Source organism: Leptinotarsa decemlineata, unplaced genomic scaffold (genome assembly GCF_025532065.1).
Source record: "Leptinotarsa decemlineata unplaced genomic scaffold, Ldec_3_MD MMD2_tig00026354_RagTag_RagTag, whole genome shotgun sequence".
Taxonomy (NCBI): Eukaryota; Metazoa; Arthropoda; class Insecta; order Coleoptera; family Chrysomelidae; genus Leptinotarsa; species Leptinotarsa decemlineata.
This window is the reverse complement of record NW_027412702.1, coordinates 17,416,819-17,434,143: the sequence shown is the minus strand read 5'-3', so window position 1 is coordinate 17,434,143 and position 17,325 is coordinate 17,416,819. Positions and strand designations below refer to the sequence as shown.

General features: G+C 34.0%; 1 protein-coding gene across 1 annotated transcript; it reads left to right on the top strand.

Annotated features, from left to right (window-relative positions):
- The first annotated feature begins 96 nt into the window (after positions 1-96).
- Positions 97-10,027, top strand: LOC111517990 (NACHT, LRR and PYD domains-containing protein 12). The gene is made up of 6 exons (XM_023174297.2): positions 97-304; positions 365-632; positions 2,485-2,703; positions 2,755-2,984; positions 7,298-7,463; positions 9,709-10,027. The coding sequence occupies exons 1-6, from the start codon at positions 198-200 to the stop codon at positions 10,003-10,005; spliced, it is 1,287 nt and encodes a 428-aa protein (XP_023030065.2). The 5' UTR covers positions 97-197; the 3' UTR covers positions 10,006-10,027.
- The last annotated feature ends 7,298 nt before the right edge of the window (positions 10,028-17,325 follow it).

The window sequence follows — 17,325 nt, the reverse complement described above, 5'->3', positions numbered from 1 at the left end:
ACTTTTTTGAACATACTATATGATAACAGTATAATGGACAATCAGAAATACTCGAATATTTAGGGCGAAGCCTTATAGTATTCTTCATGCCAAATTGATTGATTCTAACCTACCAAATCGTCAACAGGACTAGGAAAACCTCTTGACTGAAAATGCTTTTGTCAAAAATCAACTTGCCACTTTGACAATTTCTGAATATGGGGCAAAAACTTCATGATGATTTTCTTAAACTGTTCTCCGAAAAAAACTCAGATGGGACTTTACATTTGCGTCTCAAAGGAAGAGAACTCTTCCAGAGGATTGGGTGAGATTCAATTTATGTACAAAAAATAATTTTGAGTTTCTGAATATGTAATATTTTCAGCACCCGTCTCAAAGCTGAAGACATGCACAAGATAGCTGCTTTTTTGATTTCCAACCCTGAAATAATCAGTTTGGATATGTGCTATAACAATATAGGAGACAAGGGTTTAAAAATACTGTCCAAAAATTTTTTCAATCAAGACAACAAACTGGCCCATATAAATTTGATGTGTTGCGACATTCGAGCAGAAGGAATGAAGAGTTTTTCGTCCTCTGCATTCTTGAAGTTGAAATCATGTAGGATCAATGGAAACAACATAGGTGCAGAGGTAATTTCACATAATATTTTTGTTATTCATAATTTTCATTGACAAAATCGTCGTTACTACACTAAAGAGCTTGTTGGTGAAATTTTCATATCAATATGAGTTGAATCTAAAATAAAATGATGATAAAAAAACTTTTAACGCAAGCTTTTATTTAAGGGCCCTAAAAAAATCAAAATAAAATTTTAAATCACATTTATTTATAACTTTACAGAATCGAAATTATAATAAAAGCTTGTCGGGATAATTTCAATTTGTAATTGAAATTTTGTAATTTGGTAGACACCTACTAAACTTGTGAGCAATTCATAATGTTTGTAATTAAATAAAAGTGCCGTGAAATTTAAAATTTTGTTTAAATTTCATCTGACTGAATATGTAGAGATTTCTTCTAGGCATCGTGACAAGCTTTTATTATAATGTTAATTCTGTAAAGTCATAAATGAATGTGGTTAGTGTGATTTGAAATTTTATTTTGATCTTTTTGGGGCACTTAAATAAAAGCTTGTTTTAAAAGTTTTTTTATCATCATTTTATTTTATGTTTTTTAGTTTCAATCGATAGTTATCGATCAATACGAAAGTCCATCTATGAAACGGAGAGTCCTTCAACAGAAAAACTTAAGCAACGGGGAAAACTAATATTAGGATAATCTATATTCTATAGAAATAGGTAGGTACCTACTACTCCGGCATACCTTATAAAAGAATTAGCTTGTTATATTTCTTAGTATATTCAGTTCATTGATGGCGTCATTATTACATGGCCGAGTCCCAGTTAATTTCGAACAGTCTAATTCTTCTATCAGGAGGCCTTCTATTGATGTGACCCTACTTAAAGCCATGTACGCTTGGCCGGCAGCGAACAACTTTGAACCCAAGTATACAACAGCGTGGTCAACCATACTACCCTAAATTTTGTGAATTGTACAAGCCCAGCATAAAACAATTGGCGACATTCTACGTTCAGCTGTACCATGGCTGAATTTTGTTGGAAATTGCCCAGATTTCGGTTGAATAACGTGGATCCCATCTTTGCCGAAGTCGATACGGACTGATGGAATGTCCGTGTCATACATTTGTGCTCTCCGGAAACAGGGCCATATAATTTCTATTATATGACCGATGACACCTTTCACTAGACTCTTAGACACATCAACATTGTATCGCAACATCACCTTGGCCCCCACGAATATTTCCAACTCTTTAGGCAACCCCCTAGTCTTGTTTATATAAGGTGGTATACTATTATTTAAATCTATATTATCATTTTTTCTAGTACAATCTATTAGACTATCTTGTGCAATTATTTTATTACAATGCAAATAAATATGGGTTCTTACAACCTACTATACCATTTATTGTCTTTTTTTTAGAGTCGGGAAGTAGGTATTTAAAGGTAAAAGCTTGTTTTTTTTTTCTAGAAATATATTTTTTTTATTGAAGCCAACCCTGGATATGGCATCTATTTCATGGTAGGCCTACCAACTGCCTATCATAAACGAATGCGTATACAAAATTTCATGTCCCTGCTATTTACCGCTGAGGATATCTCTCGTACGGAGCCGATCCTGGCAGCAGCATCAGGTCACGTTTTTGGTCAACATGCATTGATATCGGTTCTGGACCAGCATGCAAAATTTCAGGTCAATCGGATACCGGGAAGTGGGTCAAATTAAACTTGCAAGATTTGTTACCACACATCCAAGTCAAGTTAAATAAAAGCTTTTAATTTTAATAATTAGAACTGTTGTCATCACTAAAAATCTACCTTTCTTGCAAAAAAGAAAAGATTTTGAATACATAACGCTCTTAATGTAAAGAATATCCATACTTTGTATTGAAAACAATTTTAGGGAGCTCGTTACATCGCTAAACTCATCCAGAATTGTCCCACGTTGGAAAATATAGACATTGCTGAAACGGAACAAACTTTGGAAAGTATCGAATCTATTCTGATTGTGATAGAAGATAGTACCCTGAAAGCTGTAGACATTTCCAGAATCATACCTGCAAGTTACTATACTAAGTTCAATACGGCTACACTAGCTGACGATATTGGAGTGGTGCTTAAAGTAAGTAAAGGAAAAGGCGCAGGGGGTATTTTTAATCAGTTTTCGTTGCAGCTTAACTCAACTTTGGTTGAGATACACATCCAAAAATGTCACATCGACGGTCACGACATAGAGTTATTATTGAGCGGATTGGAAGCTAACAAAATTTTGGAAATGCTGGATTTGGGATGTAACCACATAGGCGACTTAGGCGTCGAATATCTGGCACAATGGCTTAAACGAAGACCAGCACTGCGCGCTCTGAATTTATCTTCGAACTCAATAAAAAACTTTGGGGCAAGGTATTATTTTCAGCTTTTTTCAAATACTTCAAAATTATAATCAATCGACTTTTATGTTTGCAGTTGAAAGTAATTACAGTACACGCCACGGCTGCTGGCGAGCGATTGCGCAGGTATAAACTCTCGCAAATATATGACCACAGTATACTATATACAGTAATCCCACTTCGGGTGATTTTTGGTTTGAATTTTCTACACGCAGACCCAGGAGTTGCAGTCTCAGGTCTGCGCAAACGACGAGTTCAAGACAGGCACGCAATCAAAGCGTTTGAACACTGCTCAACATAACAAATATTCATATAAACTGCTCAAAAAAATACAGTCGATGAAAACCATGTTGGGCACCTAAGAAAATTGTACAAATGATAATTTTGCATTTGTGTAATATTCAAGTAACCCAGATCATTTCGACAATGATGAACTATGTTTCAAGTAGATTTTAAAAATTCATGGGATCGGATGTGACAAAATATACTTTAATTTCAACAAGAAAATAGACAAGATGAAGAACGAGTTTTGTTATTCATGAACCATGGTACTGTGCAAGAGCTCTCTAGGAGGAATAACGAGTCCCTGTGTGTATACAACCGTGATAGCATGGTCTGCACTGATGAGGAACACTTCAAAACGGTTCGCAGTTGGTTCCTTGTTCGAATCAGGCGAAGTCGCACTATTTGTCCTAGAGAGCTCTTGCAAAGTTGTTTCTTCAAAGTGAGAATCTTTGCAATTATGTCTGAGGCGACTTGGATTCCGAAAGGTTAACAGTCGTAAGGTATTTTTGATAGTCAAATTTACATTATATAAGAAGTTGCTGACTAATAGGACATGTTTCATTTAGAATAACTGTTTTTAATCTACGCAGCAACTTTTCGGGGTTGATTAGACATCTAGACTTGTATAGATTCAAATATCAACATTTGTCAATATATGTCGAGTTATTAGCTAAAGAAGTAGTTGTTTTCTGTCGGAAAACATATAATGGTATAGTCAAAATGCATTTGGACTTGTCAGTGATTTTATTTTCAATTTTTACTTGGATAAAAGCTGGAAGCAGCAAAACAACCTATTATCTTACAGTGTAAATAATTCATAACTTCCGACTCCGAAAACTCTCACATACATTTATAGTTAGTACATACATACAAAAAAATTATTTTTGTATAATTGAACACTACATACTAAATTACTTTTTTACTTCTTCAAGTCCTGAATAGTAACTACATAATTCAGAAAGAATGGGCTCTACAGATTCCTTAATCTTGAGTGATGAATTCGATTAGGAATATTTTTAATAATTGGTCCTTAATATAATCGAATCGGCAAACTCGTCCGCCATCTTGAATTCTCCAATCAATAAATGAATATGCTATATTTGGCCCCAAAAATCACTACAAAGAAATTTCGCATGGATTCGTACCATGGTTCATGAATAACAAAACACGTTCTTTATCTTGTCTTTTTTCTTGTTGAAATGAAAATATATTTTGTCACATTCGAATATGAACATCTGCCGATTCCATGAATTTTTAAAATCTACTTGAAACTTAGTTCATCATTGCCCAAATGATCTGGGTTACTTCAATATTACACAAATGCAAAATTATCATTTGTACAATTTTCTCAGGTGCCCAACATGGTTTTCATAGACTGTTTTTTTTTGAGCAGTTTATATGAATAGTTGTTATGTTGAGCAGTGTATACACGCTTTGGTTGAGATTGTAGTAGGTAGAAATGTCATTAGTGTCAAATACGTCATCATTATAAAAAATGAAACTCCTGGACACCGACATCAAAGGGACCGACGCTGAGTGAAACTACTGTATACAGAAATACTGTGATATGACTATTGGATTACGATAAGCCCCTTGCCGGCCAGTGTCGTACATATAATTAGTTTTAACTGGGGTTGCAAATGAAACATAACTTATTTATAATTTCTTTCCATATTCTATTCAGTATTATAGGTAGTAGTACAGTTCATTGAAATGTTATAAAAATAAAATTTGATCAGTCACTATCTGAATACAAATTTTCTTCATCTTCACTGCTGCTTGTGCTGTTATCGTCATTTAAATCCATAATCACTGGATTTACCTCTGTTAGAACGTCTGTAAATGTTTCATTTTCCAAATATTTCCGCTCTTTATCTATACTACATGTCGGCAACCCTTTTGCCATTCCTCTGAAATGGTTAGATCAAACTCATGCTCCGCCAGTTTCCTCACATCTTCCAACTTAAAAAGTTACATTCTTTTGGGACACCTTGTTTTTAACACTAGCCCAAATGAGTTCAATAGGATTCAAATCCGGATGGTAGGGTGGAAGTCGTAAAACGTTCAAGCAGAACCTCACCGAATCTGTATTTAATATGATGCTTTTTATTTACCTAGATCAACTCGTATAATTTGGGTTTGGGCATGTTGGGGTTGAACATAATGCTTTTATGGTGCAGCCACTTCACCATGTCAGCTTTCCTAGAATTTGTGTTGGGGCTGGATTAATTTGAATATTATGGTATGGAGCATTATCGGTCACGCAACCGAACCGAATTCCCAGGTAATCCCCTGGTGTAGTGCCTGATTTAAATATAAGTCGATACGGTATGAAGGTTTGGGGTGTTATCGCAGACACCTACTTGAAACCATTAGAGACATCATAAAAGATCATACACCGTAATTAAAATATAGATACCCAACGGAAAAATTATTCACAGAAGCAAAAGATCTGGATGATCGTCAACTTTACTACCAATCACTAGTTCTTCACTACTATAAAAACAAGCACAAATACGAGCCTATATAGCACAAACATGAAACACGCTTCAAAGCCGAAACAACAACCATTCGAAGAGTTAATACACGAAAATGTCAAAGTTCTTTTACTTACCTCTTTCCAGTCTTATTTGCTGATATACCAGATGATCTCCGAAGAATACGATCACTCAACTTGCTAAAGAAAACTAAAGAATTGGCTTCATAGTTATCCAAGAGAAAATATACACCGATCAATTAATAGGAAAAACTTGAAGAGAGATACATTGTGCCTTGCCTACTTGTCATAAGCAAACTTGTATCTGTATTGTACATGAACAGAATTATATTTATATGCTTTCTTGTTTGTAATATCTATGTTATGTTTTTTTGTTATCTATATCTATCTATCTTCTTGTAAGATCTTCCTTCTTTTGGGCGCTTCGTATTTATTTACCACCATTTACTGTTAGCAATAGTTCTATTCAAACTCTAGTAGTTGTATATTTGGTGAAAAAAGTGTATTGTATCAATATTATTAATTAGGTATAAATCCCATGTCACCTCCTGCATGGACAATAATGAGTCCTGGTTCCTTCGCAATATTTTTAAATAACCCTTTGGTTGATTCATCCGTCCAGTTCTTGGAAGATGTATGTCCACTATGAAGGTATGTTTCATCAAGAAACACAATTGGTTACTGTTGGCTACGAAAATAATTGATTTTTTGTAGATACTTGATCCTCAATGCTCTACTGTCTATTTTCTCTATCAAAATGTTTCTATTATTTTCAGTCCTTCTCCATTTGGAACCTACTTTTTTTTGAATTCCACGAAAAGATGTTTCGGAAGCCACAATTTCCAAAACGTCATACAGTTTTAGCGTAATACGACACTCTTCCGTCTTATGAAAATGGTAAATAATCCATTTTATATTGGAATACTCTTCTAGGCCGCTTCTTTCTTGGGGTGGAAACATTCACTTCTCCGTTATTTGCAGAAATTAATTGCTCTACTTCTTCAACCACACTTTCAATGGTTCTTATTGAAACACCTTATAAAAAATAAATATTTGTGTTGAAATAGTTATTTTTTTATTTATTTAATGTTACCTGTAGCGAGAGATGTTTTATATTTTTTCACATTTGATAACGTATCCTATTCACATTTAACATTTTGAAAATGATTGAATACTTTAAAAATTATTTCACGTGCCTGACTCTTGATGACTGGTTTTTTGTTAGGCGATGACATTTTTTCAGAAACAACACAAATTATTCAGACAATGCCAAACTCCAACAGCATTGGCGGACAAGTAATGACACGTCTCTGTACGGAGCATTTGTATGTCTTGCAAGAGCTGTCTGCAGTGGGGGTTAAAATGAAAATGAGTTTGTGCACATAGGGGCGGGCTCGCCATCACGTTTGGCGCTTGCTGTACCTACATATTAGGAACTATTGAAATGGAAGGATTTTCGTTCTGTTTTTATCACATGATTTTTTGAACTATACAGCTACATCACCAATACTGATGAAAACATTGATAGTCAATTTGTCTTTCAGAGCCCTCAGTTTTGGTTTACCGTTTTCTAAAGTTCGATTTCTGGATATAAGCAACAACAATATTGAAGATTTGGGCCTGACAGACTTGTTGGACACAATAAAGAAATACTGTCGAATGCGTATTTTATTCATGTGGGGAAACAACTTTGGAGCAGTCGCTTGTAAAGTATTGAAACAATTTTATTTTCAATTATACTTTTTTTATCTTTATCGGAAAATTGCTCTAATATTCCACATATCAAAGTAAATAAAGGATAATTTTTCTGAAACAATCTCAATATCAGGACCAGTTCTTGTCATTACTGACTCATTCAAAAATACGCAGATATTATGATTCAGTTGTGAAGAAGGCTACACAAACTTTCGTTTTCTTGAAGACAGCATTAACCATTTTTTTTCAATACTAATCTGAATAATTCATGAAACATTTCTTGTTTAATTCAACGATGCCTCTGTGTTTGATAATACTAAAACCAAAATTATAAATGGAGTCTAATAAGAACTATCACCGCTGCTTGATATTTGATGAAAATCCATATCAAAAGTCATTAATACAGTTTATCGTATGATTTTTATAAAAACCTCGACACGTGTTTTGTTCTGAAGAACATAAAAATGCACCATGATCAGATTAATTCAATTTAATTCAAAGGATTTCAGATCTGCAAAAAATACCGATAATGGCTTACCAAATGAATCTATTGAAAACACTCAAGTTAGCAAGATCCCAAATTGAATTGAACGTTTTGTCACTGAAACAGAATTCAAATTGGTATTAAATAATTATCTGCACTATTGGCATCATCATATTTTTTTGGGTATATAACCTTTTCTACAATCTGGGGTGAACTTTTCAGTTTTTCCTTCATTACACTTCAGCAGATTCAGCACTCTTCATTTTTCAGATTGTGGGAGATTATATATTAAAAAAGTAAAAAGTATTGAATCCTTCACAAAAAATGTGTTTCAAATACTTTTTTTCATTATTCATTGGAATTTAATTTTGAAATAGGTCGTTTTTATGTTATATCTGAATATTTTTATATTTTTATCCTCGTATGACTTCCTCATTAAAAATAATGAATAGTAAAGAAATATATGAGAATAATGAATAGTGAGGAAATGAAGAAAATTCATTTTTAGAAACGAACGAAACAGGCAACATTCATTTTGATATTTGATAAAAATAATACAAAGATTTATTAACTAGAAAATGAATGTTTGTTCGAAGGTGCTTGACAATGTTTGGTGGTGTATTTCATCAGTACGGACTTCCATTGTCTAATATAATATAAATTGATTTGAACTCCCTGAAAGAATCTGTAAAAAAATTAAAAAGATTACCGAAAATAAAAACAATTTTAATAAACAAAAAACTGAAATTACAAAGAAATAACATACAAGCAACAACCAAAAAAGTAAAAAATTCAAATATTAATACAAGCTGAAAATTAAAAAATTTAAAATATTATTATTAACAAAAAATGAAAATTAAAAGATTCCAAACCAAGTTATGTCACGACGTTTCGATTGTTAGTATCCACAATCGTCTGGAAAGCAGTCGAATGACCTATAAATAGTCATATCTCGGAGGAATAAGTTCAGTTATCACCCGAAGACGATTGTGGATGCTAACAATCGAAACGTCGTGACGTAACTTGGTTTGGAATCTTTTAATTTTCAATTTTCATTTTTTGTTAATAATAATATTTTTAAATTTTTAATTTTCAGCTTGTATTAATATTTCAATTTTTCATTTTTTGGTTATTGCTTGTAAGTTATTTCTTTGTAATTTCAGTTTTTTGTGTAATAAAATTGTTATTTTTTTCGGGTAATCTTTTTAATTTCTTTCAGGGATTTCAAATCAATTTATATTATATTAGACAATGGAAGTCCGAACTGATGAAATAGAAAATGAATGGTAATTGACTAGGTTGCGCAGATAACTTTCTAAAAAATGACACTTCGCAGTTTCAGCTGTTGAATTTCATAAATCTAGGCGATAGAAAAAAATTAGTTGATCAATGGAATAGACAGTAGACATCAACACGATGATTTTGAGTACCTAGTAAAGTAAAGTTTTGACTACCATTAAAGGGGTTATTTTCAGTTACTATTGTGTAAAACCAAGGATGATTTTATTTTCATGATAAGAAAAATACTTTAAAGGTTTTTGAAGATGATCACTTGGTGATTGAAACAAGTGTCGAGGTGTTGAAAATAACGATTTGGTGTTGAGATAGAATTCCAGTAATATTCATTAGTACACCACAAGTATAGAAATTATCAACAAACACAAATTTCACTAGTTTTGGGACCTCTCAAGTGTCATAGAATTAAAGTTGTTAAAAAACACCCCATGTTAATTTGATTTTTCAATTTCTTTCCTCTATTTTCGTTTTGGTTTCTAGAGGTTGAGTCGGATGCTCAAATCTGAAATAATAGAGCAAGAGTACATTGACGTGAGAATATACGAGGTTGATGGAGAACTGCATGCTGCCTATTACCCCACTAATCATTACAAGCACAAATACTACGGCGTCATGGATTATGGATGCAGAGTTGAATTGAAAATCAAACGGAACGAAATTCCTGATCCTCTGGCGCTTCCCAGAGAGTTGCTAAATTTCAGACACATCGGAAGATATCCCCCCGTTGATAAGAGATTGGGGTTGTTGCAGAAGAAAGTGAAAGAATGTCCTTCGTAATACACGATCAGAAATAATGAAATGCCGTTTTATTTTTTATTCTTCATTTCATCAAGTCCACAATTCATTTGTTACAATTCAATTGTTCAGTCATTTGTTTGAAACGTGAAAAATAAATGTTCAAGTTTCAATTCAGTTGGGCACCTGCACTATTTAGTTATAGGAATATGCCCCGCTCGAGGTAATCCACTCAAAAGGGTAATCTCAGTGGAGAACTTTTTTCGCCGAAAGTATCAGCCAAATTCCGACAGATCTGGACATCAAAACTGTCGGGGAAGAAGAAAGTTGCTGCTACAGATATACTTGTTATTCCGATCTTTCTCTACTCCTTTAGAGTCGTGAAGTGGCTCAGGAGAAGCTGTATCAACTCGACGTGAAGTCCCGAAAAATGATGGATTTTCTATGTATGGTCTGCGACTATAAGAGAGTGAGAATAGGTACATTTCTCTTTGTAGCGGCTGTCCGAGCGGCTGATGAACTCGGTTTAATTTTCGACACTGATCGAGGTAATCACAACTTTGTTATTAGAGTTGGCATATGTCCAGCAAAAGACCCAACACACGGATAAGTATCTTCTTCAACAAAATTGAAGATCTCGGCTCATCAAAACACCTGGCCTTTACTTTCTTCAGGTCGAGTGGACTGTAGTCAGAAATTGTGGGGTTCATCATGATCTGCCAGAATGGTGTCTTTAACACTTCAATCAACCGTGGTCGTGTGATGGGTATAGAGGTTCCAGGCACCAGGTGCAGTGTCTGCTTCGTGACGTCTGAGACACTTCTATATTTGGTGTCGGTATGTCCAGTAATTGCCGCCTCAACCTATATCCACTGACTTGATGCGGACCTAAGAGTGCTATATTACCACCTTTGACACTCCTACAGTATGAAAGAAACACAGTGTTGCGTTACCTGTATTGCATTTAGAGTAGGTAAGTGAACACCCGAAAATGATGCATTTCTATGAGAACTTGCATCACAAATCGTTCGTTCCACGGTTATACTTCCCCTTACATTAGGCAAGCCGTGAATTTTTAATTATCAAATGATGACACTGAATGGTGCTTGTAAAGTCATGAGGAGTTCGGATCCTCTTCTATGCATGGTACTCGACCATGATAGAGAAGTTATTAGAGTATTTCTTTTCAAGACAGGTGCTCGATTAACTAATGAACACAACTCTTTCATTGAGTTGAAACACGTCAAACATAAGGCTCATTTCATAATCATTGAAATCGCTTTGTTTTTGTGGCTACATTATGTTCTATTCGAGAACACAATGTAGCCACGGTGTAATAAAGAATTTAATTTTAACATTTTCCAGGTCAAGTGGGTTGGAGTAGGAAACTGTGAGAGTTTCATTATTTCGTCATCTTTTGCAGAAAAATTTTCAAGAAATTCATCCAATACTTTTCTCAATAAGCATATACAGTGCAACAGGAAATTGTTTCAATTTATATTGTGTATATTTCAAGTATTTTGAATGTTTTCACATTGATCAAGTTTTGAAAACAGCATTCAACATACGATTGTGATTTGTCATAACTTTTATCAGTATGAAAAATGATTTTGAAACGAGTTGTACGATAGGTATACTTTTTTAAGGCTGCTACTACTTTAATGCTTTGTCGTACCATTGAAATGAATTGTTTTTGTCTGATCAATACCCTAGATTGCTGAAAAGGGTGGTGTTACCTGGGACCTTTTGAATTAAGTTTTACTTTTCAGTACATTATCTACATCATTATCATATTTTTCTTCAATGAAACCGTTCAACATACAACATTTTTTTAATTTTTTCTAGGTTTTTGTTTCCAATTTTGTGACTCAATTCTTCTCAATCTGTTTAGTCCACTTAGTGCCTCAGTATTACAAGGTAATATGTAATTTGCCATTTTGTAGCTGTCGCCATCTTGAATTTACATCTTTTTTAAAGTGTACTACTATTCTACAAGTCAAGCCCTGTCATTCGATACCCATATTGAGGAAGTTGTGAAAAAATATTTAATCCGCCATTTTGTAGCTACGGCCATCTTGGATTTACAATGATACAGAATTCATTAAATTGTATTGTCATCAAAACTACTTTGACCCAAACAAACAAACAGAGCAAGCTAATACTCGTCAAAGCCTAGTTCTGAAAATTGTTATGTTTTATTGCTTTTCAATCCGTTGTTTTAACTTTCATCAGAATAATCTTTCAGAAACTCAGAAAAAGCTTCCCAGGTTGGAATTTTTGTTTTTTTGGGGGGGGGGATTTGTCTGACTGTCGCTTTGAAAAAAATGCAGTGTCATATAGTCGGCAATATTAATATAGTCTTCAATGTTCAGAGAAGCTTGAAGCATCGCAAATTGTGCCCAGAGTACGGATGTCTTATATTTCTTGGATAATTCAAAGTAAAGCAACAAAACGTTTCCAAAGACTTATTTGCTGCTATCTAAATATCACTACAGCTGAAACTTTTCGTATACATTGATTGCATCATGCCTTTATTTGAATGTTTGTATTAACATAACTATTGCGAAAATTGTTAAAATGTTTCTATAATTTCAGAAGGAGTAGGTCCTACACTCCAATTCACTGTCACTTGACATTTCCTATACAATAATAATAATTTTCGATAGTACAAAACAACTTAAAAATACTTTTGATAGACCGAAAGTGAAAATTAAAAACGAGTGAATGATAACTTGGTAACTGAAAACTATCGCCTCCTTGATACAGGTTTACAGAATGTTTGTTGGCATTCGGAAACTTTTTTACAGCGGATATATGAATAAAATATCAAGTATTACATATTTTTCACCAAGTCTGAACAGTGCAAAAAAGTCCACCCTGGTGTATAAGGGTAGTCACCTTGTTTTCCGTGTGTACATTTGTATTTTGCCACAGTCGTAAAACAATTTGCAGAAACACAACTCGTATCCTCATTCTTTAAGTTCTGTCTCTCATAATCTAGAGCACTTTTATCTTTTTGAAATCATACAATAGTGAACTTACAAATGCTGATTTATTTCAATTTAGTCTCTTATTTGATTTAGTTTTTCGCAAAAAATTAAATAAATACGCCACTTTGTTACTGCCGTAGAAGATTTACTGTCTGATGCTTATAAAACCGCATCCAAATATAGAATCGAAATAAAGGTAAGAAAAGACTATTACCCACTCTCTTCATTCTTTCACAGAAGATTCGGAGCCCTAATTAAAACGAACAGCCACTTCCTGTTGACGTTCATTAAAGTTTTAAATGAGACCTTGTATACCTTATTAGGGACACTCAAATTCGAAACTTAACTCATCGCATATACAGGGTCTAAAGAAATAGAAGGGAAGGCTCATAAGGAAGAACGATAAAGTATTGTAAAATGCACAAAAAAGACATAAAAATTTATTTTAAAAAATTAAATCGACTTCAAAATTGAATTAACTCAAAAGTATTAAATATCTTTATATATTCATAAAATTAACAAAAAAAACGAAATCAAAATTGGGTGGATACGAAACAAATAAGGGGCTCAGATTTTTTTGAGGTAGGTCCCAACAAAGCCATAATTTTATATTTGTGAGACACTTCGAGGACTTATTGGACAAACGTCAAAAACATTGTTGGCTTCCAGTTTGTCCATGACCACGTAGGCAGCTATAGCTACCTGCGTGACATCCGGGTCCAGGATATGTTAGATGTAGCCTGGGAATTCTAGATCTTCTAACTGGAACCACAAATGTGCGGTTGGCTCCTGTTGATGACTCCGTGCATATGTGTTGTTTCCTGCTTTCGGCAAATAAGTGTTGCCCACCTTTACACTTGGCTGCACCGCGCTGATGAGGCCAATAGCCAGAAACATGTGTCCGCGGTTTGCCCCCCTTTTTGGAGTGTTATGTCCACTGATTGTTTCACTGATTATTCAATACCAGCGACCCGCTCCGGTTCCGCATGGGTTCAAAGCTTATACTAAATATCAATTCACCCGTCGAGCATGGAAAAACAGTGATGAAAAGATAATATGAATTCATGGACGCGCCTTTTTCCCCCGAGGCTAGCACCCTAGTTGGAATATTCAAAAATCATTTCTTATTGCACATCTACAACATAAAACGAACCTACATACAAAATTTCAGCCTCCGAAAATGTAGTGTTACGAAGAAATAGTGATGAAAAGGTAATTATTATAGGTAAACGAGCCCCCTTTATCCCCAGTGGGGGCGTTCCAGTTAGAAAATTCAAAAATTCTCACTTGAAATTCAACATGAAACGAACCTACATACAAAATTTCAGCGTCCGAAAATATAGCAGTGCGGAGAAACAGTCATCAAGAAGTAATTTTCATATGTCAACGCTATCCTTTTACCATCACGGAGGGCGGTCCATTTGGAATATGGTGTATAGCTCTTCAGCTTCCTGAAAGAACATTCCCTGCGAGTGGCCGTAGATTGATATCTCTCGATTACTTTCACCATCAAAGTTGGTGTTCCCCGGGGATCCATATTGTCTTCAACCCTCTTTCTATTGTATATCAACGACTTATTGGAAAAAAATAAGAATCCAATATATTGTTTTGCTGACGACAGCACAATTTTCTCGTTATTACATTTGGATTCCAGGACATCGGCTACGGAGGCACAACTCCACCGGCAGCAGGAGGTTGCATATTTGAATGAGGATCGATTTCCTCCAAGAAGATAAATGCCTCCAAACCGAATATGATAATGTGAGGTCCGACAATTCCGCTTTCTTCTTCGATAAGTTTGTTGGAGGTTGAAATGAACACCAATATGTCTTGGCACAATCATGTCGCTGGAATTGCACTCAAAAATTTGAAACACTGTTCCGAACCAGAAAACTGTACACCTCAGCAACTTTTAATGCTTTGAAAAGGACTGGTCATACCTTTTTTGGGGTATTGTTTTCATATATTGAGCTCTTCCCCAAAACATATGCTGTAGCTACTGGATTCCATTCAGAAAAGAGCCATCGGCCTGATTGGAGACGCGAACATCACGTGCAACCTCGATAGCTTGGAACATTGAAGAAAGGTTGGAGATTTGTCCCTCTTCTCTAGATACTTTCACGGGAAGTGTTCAAGTGACTTGGCACATTTGATTCCACCAAAAGCGGTACATATTAGAACACCTCGAACTTCACTATTCAAGAACTCTTTCATCTGGAGAACCAAGTTTATGTAGAATTAACTTCCTGAGAACGGTTTTCCGAATGGATTTAATCTTCAGCGATTCCATTCCAATGTGATTCGCTAATTTCACACAGGCACCGCTCTGAGAGCGCCTTAATGATTTTCCTGTAGTGCTTGTGTTTTGTTCTTGAAAAAAAAAAGAGTGTTGAGTGAGTAACTTTCGCATTTATAAGTATAGATTGAATTATTCTTCAAGTCGATATCTGTCAGATTATTTTTCATTTCGATTATTTCTGATAATGTTATCGATACTTTTTCAGTACATAACTCCGACTTTGAAACTCGGAATCCCGTCTTTGATATGCTGTGATATTTATTGTTGCTCGATTAGGAAACTATTTAAATTAATCAAGTTGTATAAAGATTAACCATTTCTATTTGTCATTATTTGTCAATGATATTGTCCTGATACTTGTATGGGCAATAAATAGCATATATAATGAAAGTGAAACTGAAAGCTGTTCATACATGAAGATATTCAAAAAACTATTGGGTGTCTTCATCAAAGCAATATAGAACTCAGAACAATAATTTTTAGGAATTGTATCTGTTTTCTGTTCCCTCAAAACGGCTTCACCTATTTGGGAGCGGTTTTTACTAATGTTATTTGATTCATTTCAGTAGGTTCATAAATAATAAATATAGTTTAAAAAACTAAAAAACACGCTTTCAAAGAACATCGAACTAAAAAGTTAAAAATATTTTTTTTTATAAGCTTGAAGCAATAACGAATGAAAACTACTAATATTATTGTGAAAAAAGCGACGGGTGCTTGATATACAAAAATATGACACAAAGCGCCCACGCTTTTTTCACAATAATACTAGTATTTTTCGTTGGTTATTGTTTTGAGCTTATTTAAAAAAAAATTATAATTTTTTAGTGCGAGGTTCTTTAAAAGCGTGTTTTTTATTTTTTTAAACTATATTTATTTTTCACTTTTTAGTCCAATTTATTGTCAAACATAATTTTTTCTCAAGTTCTAGACACTAGTATTATAAATCTTTAACAGACGGTGCACGAATGTAAAATTCCTCTCAAACAACATATTAAAGTTTGAGGTCTCAAATTCTATAGTAATACTGAGATGCAGTAAGTCTCTAACAGAGGGCGGACAGTTATAAAATTTGTTTCGAAGTAAAGAGAAAATTTGCAGCAAAAAACAATTCAGTCTTGATGTTTTGATTTGAAGTTTCATTCAAAATATTAATGGACTAAAAATATTTTTCCAGTGAATAATTTCATTTTTCAAATCAATCTTTCGATTTGATATGTATGTCAAGCACCTTAATTCTAATTTTTCGATTTTTTGAAATATTTGAGTAACTGAATTTTTTAGGTGTAGGTACAATTTACGATAAAGTTTTCATTGTTGAAATCCATATTCTGGTTTGCTTTCAAATAATCGAATTAGATTTTAAAATGTAAATTCCGTTTTCGTTCAAAACTTTGTTCTGTACTGAATCACGGGTAATTGTATTTCATCTGTAGTACAAAATTTTGCTTACACTTATAGTTCTTAAAATATGTTTTTTTAACATACGTAAACTCCTATCAAGGAGGTTACGTATAGCGGCATCTGCACGCGAATAGCTCAAGCAATAATTGATAGTTACGTACAGCGCCATCTGCCCGCGAATAGATCAAGAAATATCAATGAGGTTACGTACAGCGCCATCTGCCCGCGAATAGATCAAGCAATAATGTCGATAATTCTGTCAATACAGATCTCGAGCTTAACAGTTACAAACAAACATACATACAAACAAACAAACAAACATACATACATACATACAGGTGAAGCTAATATAAAGCGTGTAATAAAAAATCAATCATGTCAAACATTTTTCCGGAAAGATACCTACTGAAATGTTTCTGTTCAGTTGGTTGAAAATGTGGCTAATTATATATTTATAGTTTTTCTTGTAAATCAGAGATACGGAGATAAATAAAAAGTTTGGCTGTAAAAAAACAACTAAAGTCAATGCAAAGAGCTAGAATTTATTCGGCTACATTTTATCGTCTACAAAATGAATATACGAGTATGATAGAGTGATTTGATGTGCAAATCAACGAATAATTACATTTCGTTCTTGTTTTCAAATATTTATCAGTCAATTTCCACCCA

What these genes read in the sequence shown, in the direction of transcription:
- LOC111517990 (XM_023174297.2), top strand. Translation starts at nt 198, where the DNA reads ATGGGGCAAAAACTTCATGATGATTTTCTTAAACTGTTCTCCGAAAAA. An exon ending in GAAACAACATAGGTGCAGAG is followed by an intron (nt 633 to 2,484) that starts GTAATTTCACAT and finishes AAACAATTTTAG; the next exon opens with GGAGCTCGTTACATCGCTAA. An exon ending in ATATTGGAGTGGTGCTTAAA is followed by an intron (nt 2,704 to 2,754) that starts GTAAGTAAAGGA and finishes TTTTCGTTGCAG; the next exon opens with CTTAACTCAACTTTGGTTGA.